Here is a 10,593-nt window from a genome sequence, read left to right as displayed (position 1 = left end):
AGATAGATAGATAGATAGATAGATAGACAGACAGACAGACAGACAGACAGACAGACAGACAGACAGACAGATAGATAGATAGATAGATAGATAGATAGATAGATGGATAGATCGATAGATAGATAGATATGTGGGGATGGTAGCTCAGGAGGTAGAGCTGGTGGTCTAGTGATCCAAAGGTTGCTGGTTGGATCCCAGGCTCCTCCTGCTAGCATGCTGTAGTGTCCTTGAGCAAGACACTTAACCCCTAATTGCTCCTGATGGCTGCGTCCGTCGGTGTTTGAACAATTGTAAGTCGCTTTGGATAAAAGCGTCTGCTAAATGTAATGTAAATGTAAATGTAGATAGATAGATAGATAGACAGATAGATACTGTAGATGTACATATCGCCCACAGTGCCTGTGGAGATTCCTTAAAGTTTAAAGTGTAGTAAATTCTTCATGGTTCCTTTGAAGTGCGATGTCTTCATGTCTTCATGGTTCGCTCTCTGTCGTTCTTTCTTTCCTTCTTTTTTTTTTAATCTGTCATTTCTGTCATTGTCAAAGTGAAAAAAGATCTGTGTTATGCGCCTTGAGGTGTGTGGGCGTATGTGCAGGCGCGTGTGTGTGCGTGCGTGCGTGTGTGTGTGTGTGTGTGTGTTTCTGGAAAACCTGCAGTTTGGCTTCTCCGCTCATATGGCGACGCCCTCCAGATGAAAAAAATAAAAAAGTAATCCACTCAATCCACTGAGCAAGTATGTTGAATGAATGATATGCTTTTGATGCAAGTTGTGAGGTTTGTTTAGGGACGGGAAATATAACACGTTTCAATTTGCTGCCTGTGGCTCTTTCGTTTTCACTACTAAGCCATTAAGATTTTGTCTCTGGGACTCCCGATCTGAGAAGATTATTATGATTTGGTCCAAACTAGGATCAAAAAGGTCATTTTTGTCCATCCTCTAATCTCGCTATCAATCATTTTGGAGCCTCTTGAAGGACCTCCTGAGGGTCCCCCAACCCTACGTTGAGAACCACTGCTTAAGAGGACCCACGCGTCATACCACACACACACACACACACACACACACACACACACACACACACACACACACACACACACAAAACAGAATATCAACGAGCCATCCCATTGGCCGGATTTCGAGTCCATTGAATATTCAGCAGTTTTAGCGCGAGTGACGTTAAAATAAATCATTGTTTTAAAAAGCGCTGTATAGATTATTAAATGTTCACCGCGAGGAGCCTCCGCGTCATATTCGATAATTATGTGATTATTATGGGAGACGGTGCAGCGGAAGGGGGGTTTCCAGCGGTTTTCCCACAATGCATTGCAAGCACCCGGCCACTCCTTCAAGGAACTTCACAGGTAATGGCGGGCGGGCGCTTCCTTCTCTCATCCGTTCACGGTGCAAGGTTCCGCCCTAATTCCGAAAGCGCCATTTCGTCCCCGTGTAAACTCTCGCAAGGCCTCCGGGCGAGAGAGAGAGAGAGAGAGAGAGAGAGAGAGAGAGAGAGAGTGTGAGACGAGAGTCGGGGAGAAATTAATTTAGAAACAATATGGAACCAATTCCACCGGCGAGATCGGCGACGTTGTTCTAATCACATTTTACACCCTTTTTTCCGTCGCAAACCCGCAGAGTCCACAGAGATGTTCCCTCGGATGTCGCCGTGTCTCCAATCCACCCGAGCACACTCCGTCAGAGAGGAGACGGGCTCAGATTGAAAGAAACAGATTGATGGAGGGAGGGAGGGAATTGTACGGGGAAGTGGGAGACACAGGAAACGAGCTGGGGACAAAGGGAGAGGAGAAAGGGAAACAAGGAGGAAGTAGAAAAGGCCCCTTACATCCGATATGGCGTCGCATGTGGATCCGCGGTTCCTTCGGACGCACCACGCGGTCACGTCGTCGCCGCTCTTCCTCTCCGGGCGTTGTCATGACGACACTGCACGGACACGTTTACCAGAGTCCCGCCCTCACCATGCATTGTGGGATACGCTCGCCACAATAGTGTGCGGTGTTTGCATGTTGTGACAATTTGAATGCAGTGTTCATAACTTCATAGTCATAGTCATATGGGATATTGTACCGTATTGACCTGAATATAGGATGTTTTGGTTTTTTTCCTGGAAATACATCTGAAAAATTGGGGTGGTCTTAAATTCGGGGTCTCGACTTTCAAATGTCACTATACGGTAGAATAATAAAAAACAAAACTTGCGCATTTGGGGGAGTGTTTCAATCTGTGTCCGCACGCATACGGTACCCTAGCACTGTGGAACAACGCCGACACACCGTCCTCGTCCGATCCGCCGCTCGCTCTCCATTGCTGTCGTAGTTCACCCAAATGTTCCCACACGGGCTGATTTAAAAGAAGCCGGTGGCTCTTCCAGCTCCTGTGTGTCAGACTCATTTGCAACCATAGTGTAACTGACTCAGTCAGACGCCAAGCAGCTTGAGTTAAGCTTCACATGTTGCTGACGGCTGACATGCTGCTGGAGTCATGCATTTTATATTCCGTCATGTGTAGTATATATCATATATCCTAGACTATGAGTATGACTAGCTGTCTGCATACTTCATTGATATTTCACTGGATGTAGTATTCATTAATATATAGTCATAATGATATCTAGGATATACAGTGGTCCCACATAGTTCAACATGGCATATGCATAGTCATACTCATAGTACATACATACTGTATAGTCATAGTCATAGTGTTATATATATCCTATATATATAGGATATAGTCACATGTATAGTCATATATAGGATATCCTGGTACTTTCCGCATACTATTTGAGCATAGTATGACAACAAAACATAGTCGTATTTAGATTACATTCAACTGATTGTCATTGCACAGTGTACAAGCACTGAGGCAATGAAATGCATTTCTCTGCATTTTACCATCGTAGTAAGTGACAAATCTAGGAGCTGGGCTGTCATGTAGCGGCGCCCGGGGAGCAGTTAGGGGGTTAAGTGTCATGCTCAAGGACGCATCAGCACGCTACCGGGAGGAGCCGGGGATCGACCCGGCAATCTTCCGATCACCAGATGACCCGCGCTACCTCCTGAGCCACTGCCCCATATGCCCCGCAGAATGCCATTGAGGGCACAGCAATGAAGGGAAGGGAATGTGGAAATGGCAAATGGAGGATTAATTCAGGGGAGCGTTTAACAGCGCTACAAACCTTAAAACATGAAGCATGTTTCCAGCATTTGATAAACCCGCCCCTTCCCCCACCCCAAAACACACACACACACACACACACACACACACACACAACAAACCAACCACACAAGTACAGTGTCTTGCTTAGTATTGATTTTCCCGCAGTGCTTGTGTGAGTTGCTGAGTTTGAAAGGGGAACCCTGTTGTGTGTGTGTGTGTGTGTGTGTGTGTGTGTGTGTGTGTGTGTGTGTGTGTGTGTGTGTGTGTGTGTGTGTGTGTGTGTGTGTGTGCGTGTGTGTGTGCGCGCGCGTGCGCGTGTGCGTGTCTGCGTGCGTGCGTTTCCGTGTGTGTGCATATACATGACAGCCTGAGTGTTCGCCGGTCGACGTGCTTCTCTGTATGTGAAGAAGGTAGAAGGAAATCAATGCAACATGAGTGGACTGAAAGGGGGTGAAAGAAAAATAAAGAAAGAAAAAGAGACACGGGCGGAGGCCGGCAGGAAACCCAAAGAAAAACCAGGAGGAAGGGTGCTACCAGCATCACTGGTCACTGATACGCAGCCGATGAATGAGAGCAGGGGGTAAAGCAGAACAGGTCTTAATCCATCAGCTTTGCAGCGACAATACCCTGTATCCAAAGGTGTGACATCCGACATCCAAACCTATGGAGGCAAATCAACGTCTGACATCAGTGGGGAATTATACAAGTTGTCATTATCTATAACATCAAAGATGAACAATCCTCCTGAGGCAGCAGCAGAGGGAAGATAATGCTCAGCAGACGTCTTGAAAACATCACTCGGGCTTGGTCCGTGCGATGTCCAGCGTCGCAAGGTTGGACAACGACCTTTAAAGGCGGAGCCACGTTGGCGTCACGTGACATCTGACATCACTTGAAGCCCATCGTCTCTTCGAAAATCCCCCTGGTTTGTCTTATGATCCTCATGAGGTCGTCGGACACACCCGCTCACGTACAGCCAATCAGATCAGGGCATCCCATTTGGAAGCCACGCCCACTCGTTGAGCTTAACCCCTTTCAATTCCACGCTGGTCGTTGGCGCTCGAGAGAAAGATTGTACTGGTCACTCAAACGCCATCTCCCCCATATAAATTAGGGCGAGACGACCCCATCACTCAAAACGACATACAACATGATGTAAATAATAATAAATACTAAAATTCTTCCATATTTCTACATTTGTTGATATAATATACATTTTTCCAAGGCTTGTGAAAATTGAGCTGTATACTGTACATGCTTCTTCAACATTTTCTATCCAGCTTGGCCCATTTTATTTCACATATTTTTTCGGTAAGATCTTTTTTATATGTTAATATATTAGTTATTTGGCTGCAGGAGCTTGCTTTCCCCTTTAAAGCCTTTGACACTGACACTGCAAAGCCCTCCACTCTCCTTTGGATAGTCCACGTCCACCTCCATTAGAGGCATTCACTTGAGGCTAGACTTTCGGCTGGGTGGGAATATTTTTGACTTGAGGAATTTTAAAACCATCAGAGTGCCAGGGACTTGTGCTCATCGCCGGTCCACAGTTTTCCGGGAGTTGCGCCGCTGTTGCGAATCCTCCCCCAAGCCGACCTCACAACTGGGACAACTTTCGGCTGAACGGGGCAGTGTGTAAACGTAGGCCGCAAGCTGCGAAACCCAAAAGCTGCGAAACCCAAAAACGATGCCCTGGAGCGCAGGTCCCTGAACGGCGCTGTCAGTGACTCAATTAGATGCACATTCAGTGCTTCAGTGAGAAGACAATTTTAAATCTACCCGCCGGCCGAGCAACCGTAATGTACCAACCATGTGGTGTTTGGACTAATTGGAGACGAGGGGGGTGGTCGGCGCACTTTTGGCAAACTTTTTTTTTTGCTGTGAAAGTTTGGACCATTTTGCCATGACTGAACTGGCTTCCTAAGAAATCCCGCAAAAAGAGAACTCATCTGCCAGCGGCCAACTGCTCCTACACTTCCAACAACCGCCCTTCTCTCCAGCTCAGACTCGGTCGTCCTCTTAGTCATAGTCCATCAGGGAATATCTCTGCAGTGTCGTGGATTCTGGAGGTACTCTGAGAGTTACCAGGCGGGGAACATAGACCAGATGCAGATGACTGGTGAAAAATGAGGATGAGGAAATGTGGAGTGAAGCAGGTGGTTGAGGCTTCTGAGCTGAACTGCCACAGGCTGGGTCCTGAAGTGGGGCAGAAAGAAGACTGGCTTATATACAGCGTGCCTACAAAAAATGACAGAGAACGCTCATTGCCATGATTGTGCCTCAAACAACAACAAGGTGTTTTGTGTACAATTTATGTCTGAAAATACAGCAGGTAACTGACATAGTGTGTGTGTGTGTGTGTGTGTGTGTGTGTGTGTGTGTGTGTGTGTGTGTGTGCACGTGTGTGTGTGTGTACGCATGTGTTTGCCTTTGTGTTGTCATTGTGTGATCCTCTGTGGTTATTTATATGTGTGTATAACTATAGAGGGTGGAGTCATGCATTTTTTTTTGTTCATAGACATACATGTTCCCACTTATCGTGTCCCTGTGTGTGGGTGTGTGTGTGTGTGTGTGTGTGTCCTTGTCCTGATTGATGGATGGCCGTAGTGCAAGAGCTGCCTTGGCATGCATGTCCACTCACTGGCTAATGGCTTATTGAGCGGTGGGAACTAGCGAGGATTAGAAACTGCCAAGTTAATGTGTAGCACTGCTTCACTAAGGGCATGTGCATGCATGTGTGTGCTTAATGTGCAGCCGTTGTCCAAACACGTGCAGGCCCTCATAAATCTGCCAGACATATTGACCCGCAACATCGGAGTCATCAATATGGATTCGCAAAAGAGGAGAGAGAAAAAGGAGACCCCGAAAGAGTGACTGGGAACGGAGAAGGAGTCAAAAGGAATGTCTAGTGTCCGTTGGGTTGACGGCTCCACCGGGGTTCCCATGGTGTCTTCATCTCCTCTTGGTCCTAAGGGGAAATTACACCGGAAAGCAAGATGGTGTCCCTTTTAACCGGTCCAAAGCAGGGCTGGACTGCGACTAGAAATTGACTCTGGCATTTTTGGCCCAGACGGCCCAAGGAGGGTTGGTTCTAAATTCTAACTGTTCTAACTGAAGAGCTTCAAATGACCTTCAATCAGTTAGAAGAAGGCAATATGGTATAAAAGAAGATAATAACTATATAATCTGCCTGCCTGCATGCGTGTGTGTGCGTGCGTGTGTCTGTGTGTGTGTGTGTGTGTGTGTGTGTGTGTTTGTGTGTGTGTCCTACACTGCCGCCTCGGTGTCGGACGCCGTCCGGAATAGAGACACCACCACCTGGTGGAGCACTCGCTCGGTTCTGTCGCAGAGAGCAGAAACGCTGGAAAAGCGACACCAAAAAGCAGAGAGACAGATCGGAGGACTGATCAGTCATCTTGGGAGTTCTTATATACATTAGACAGCCTTCTGACAGCCCCCTTTTTTGTTAAAATTTATATCGACCCCAAGGTGCACCGGCCCACCGGGGAAATGCCCGGTATGCCAGATTACCAGTCCACCCCTGGCTCAAAGTCCCAAAAAATGGTCCTGAAGAAGGCTGCTTTTGCTTATGTTCATGGCTTATAGCCCTGTCTTTATGCATATGTTTTTTAACAATTTGTATGGTTGTCATACATGTCAGTTTGATGAAAACCTCATGCCGCCCAGCTCACGACGCTGGCCATTTTAGCAGACTTTCCTTGGTCTGTAGTCTGTAATACTGGAGCCTGTGCAATCATTTAGGGATAACCTGTTGGACTCACTGCACATAGTGATCTTTTTGGACAGCCCATTCTAGTCTGTTGGTAAGTAATCAAGGAGAGCCCCCCAATGTCATTTTTTTCCTTGTGAAATTACCCATTACCTAATGCAAAAGCTTGTACATTACAGATTACATATACTTTGTATTCCGTGGTGCCTTCATCTGAAACGACATGAATTGTCATTGCCATCTTTTTGGTTCTCAAATGAAGGGGCGTGTGTGTACAGAGCCTTGCTCGGAATACATCGCTTCCGATCAGTCATAAAAAAAGCAATACCAACGCTTGACATTGGGTTTGTTGATTGATTGATTGACATTTTGCCTTGCAGGAGGAGCCCTTCGTGATGGTGTCCGAGAATGTTTTGGGGAAGCCGAAGAAGTACCAGGGCTTTTCCATCGACGTTCTGGACGCACTGTCCAACTACCTGGGGTTTAAATACGAGATCTACGTGGCTCCAGACCACAAGTACGGCAGCCTGCAGCCCGACGGACAGTGGAACGGGCTGATGGGAGAGCTGGTCTTTAAGGTAAGGAGCAGAACCGACCCTGATGTCCCAAACCAACCTGACGCTTAATCAGAGATCATCAGCTTCTCAGAGATTTCAAATGGTTTTAACTCCTTACTGTACTTGGTTAATGCATGAGAAAGGGAAACTGTGAGATATTTTGCGCTTTTCGAAGCTGTGACGACAAAACCAGGCTCAAATGTTGACACGTTGTCATACTAAATTTGCAACCGGAAACAAAATGTTGCACAATTTCAACCAATTAAAAACATGCAGACCTGTTTTTGGTCCATGTTTTGTTCATATCATATCCAATTACCATTGCTCTCACAACCCCCCTTTACACTTCACAAAGAGACATTTGAAATCTTTTTTTTGTTGGAGGATTTTTCTGTTTGTATGCAAATTAAGATCCATTTGAATTTTTTATTTCCATTTCGACTGCTTTTGCTGCCTCGTAATTCCTTAAACGTTCTCCTTTTCAACTATCCATCACCACCAAGTGTTTCAGCAGTTCCTATCATATGAGTACCACCAGCAATAATCCCCACTCCGCTATTTTTAGGTCCCTTCACTTTACCCCGCACTTTGTTCCTGAATAAATTTCAGACTCCGGCCAAAAAAGTGTCACATAAGTGGCCCCGACAATATAAAGCTAATAAAGTATCTGCTGAAGGGCGCTGTGATGGAGAGACTAAGAGATAGGAGCAGTGATTTATCCCAGTGAAGGACGGAGGCACCATCACGGCGACAGGTCGTCAGAGCCGAGCACCACGCCGCTGTTTCACTTGTGTATCGGCAAACGTCGCTTCCTCATCTGCATGATAATCCACTTGTCTGTGTTTCTCCGTCAGGCTTCTTTTGTCGCCCTTTTAAAATTGAAGTTGTTCCTCATTTTGCTTGGCCACACATAGGCGTCTGTTTGCTTACCTTTATTTAAGAAATAAAGGTAAGCAAATAAAACTGTGGTTTTTACCTTGCGAAACAACCAAAATCGGACCAAAATCAAAATTTTGTCCCAAAAATTGTCCTGATCGAGGCTGTTTTTGCTTATATTCATGGGCTCCAGCCCTGTCTTTACGCGTATATATTTTTTTAACATTTATAATATGAATTTGCCACCTTAATAAAGTATTTTTTACATATTTTTTGACAGAGGCGTGCTTTGGGCTTTCGTTGTTTCTTTGTCGTTGTTTTTTTTGTTCTCTAACAACGAGCACCTTCACACTTCCTGACCTCCCGAGACCGTTCCCGTGCTTTATTTATTTATTTATCTGTAAAGGAATAATGTCTCTGATTTATACGCCCTGAAACGACCGAAATCAGCAGGAGGCTGAAAGTCAGATACAAAGGGGAGACCGCATGCATACATAGTTAGTCAAAAATATAACATGCTGTATATCTCCTTTAGTATTCCCTTTGTAAAGCTGATGAAACGTTGTTATAACCTTTTCACCTGTTTTTTTAATGTTGTTTTAAACTACGGTCCAGCATAAAGCCTCAGCCCATCGAATTAAAAGTCCTACTGTATTTTGAAGCAAAGTGAAACGATGGCATCAGGAATCGATAACTTTAGATGGTTCATAATATTTCAATAGTACAGTGAAAAAGGGAAAATAACTGCATTCACAATTACGCACTTTTTCAGCAAATATCTGATTTTTCCCGCTGAGCTTGTGGGAGTCCTGTTACACACTCCGCACTCCGCTCCGTGTATGTAATAGTGTTGGATTTACTCTGGAATCGTTTGAGCATCTAAGTGTTATGTTCATTTTCCAAAGGTCAGACGCTGTCGTTTGTCGGCAGGATGCTTTTTTTTCCGTTCTCGTTGGTGTTCTTTCAAAAAGCAAACATCACATGAGTTTGTTAGAAACCGCAGTGTGTTTATAGGTGTGTTGGGCGCTCATCAGAGAAGATAAACATTCAGCGCGTAATAGGCGTTTTCGCACCGAGCACTTCTGGGACTCCCTGAGGGGGGAGCAAGGAACTAGCTCTCCCGGGAGCTAAATACCATCAAGAGTTTTTAGTTTTTTGTTTTTTTTTATTACGTTCACACGAGGAAGTCTGAAGTGACGTCAGCCAACGGTGTTTCAGCACGAGTTCTGTGTTGTATTTGCTCCGGACCTTTCAAGTATTTCACCTGATCAGTCCACTAATATCCGTTTCTGAACAAATTTGAGGCGAGAAATAAGCCATCCAGCTGCTGAATCTGCCCCCATATGAGATCTACGAGGCCTCATTTAAAAGTGTTCTCCGACTTCCATAAGGCACGGGCACACATCGGGACGCTGCATGCCGATATTTTGTTTGATTCCATTAAACCCGGAAAATAAAACAAATGAATCTACAATCTACCATAAAACAATACAGTTTTTACTGTTTTTTATTGTTATTGGTTATTTTCTTATAACCGCTAAGTTCCTAGTTCCTGCAGTGCGGACACAAAAAAGGGAACGTTCCTCCAAAAGTTCTTAGAACTATGGAAAAGTTCCTGTGGTGCATAAACGCCTGATGACAGGAAGATACCTTTAGCAAATACAGTTTAAACACTCCCCCTCCCCTCCCCCCCCGCACACACAAACACAATCATTGTATTTACCAATGCAGTTGAATCAAAATGTAACTTGACGCAGCACTAATCCGATTTGCTGTGAAGCTGCTCCCAGAATGTGTTAATGTGGCAATAGACGTTGCCGTAATTCAATTAAATTCCAATAAAATGTTCATAATCAGTAACTGGTTACTGTACAATTGAAACCGGCTTCAACTTGTCGAACACGAATCCAATGGGTGGACTGTGCCTGTCTTTCATTCTTTCTATTCTGAGCTCAGTCATAGATCCCGCACAGAATTAAATACCTTTTTTTTTTTCCTTAAGGGGTGACTTCTTAGAAACATACAATTCATAGCGGAAAAGATTAAAAAAAATAAAATTAAAAAAATGAACAAAAAATAAATAAATAAATGAGTGAATGAATGAATGAAAAAATAAATAAACAGTTACATAGACAAATGAATTCAAATAAACAGATGAAAAGATAAATGAATTTATTACATAGAAAATAAATTAACAGATAAATAAATAAATACATAAATAAATAAATAGATAGATGGATAGATAAATAAAAAGATTA

General features: G+C 44.5%; 1 protein-coding gene across 1 annotated transcript in view; it reads left to right on the top strand.

Annotated features, from left to right (window-relative positions):
• grid2 (glutamate receptor, ionotropic, delta 2) overlaps positions 1 to 10,593 on the top strand; it is a gene marked incomplete at both ends in the record, with an annotated part of 557,550 nt that overhangs the window by 431,193 nt on the left and 115,764 nt on the right. Inside the window, 1 exon segment of the mRNA XM_080004041.1 lies at positions 7,283 to 7,480. Coding sequence (XP_079860167.1) covers positions 7,283 to 7,480 — 198 coding nt within the window.

This window comes from Zeus faber (genome assembly GCF_960531495.2).
Source record: "Zeus faber genome assembly, chromosome: 7".
In the NCBI taxonomy this organism is placed as follows: Eukaryota; Metazoa; Chordata; class Actinopteri; order Zeiformes; family Zeidae; genus Zeus; species Zeus faber.
This window is presented reverse-complemented; position numbering and strand designations above follow the sequence as displayed.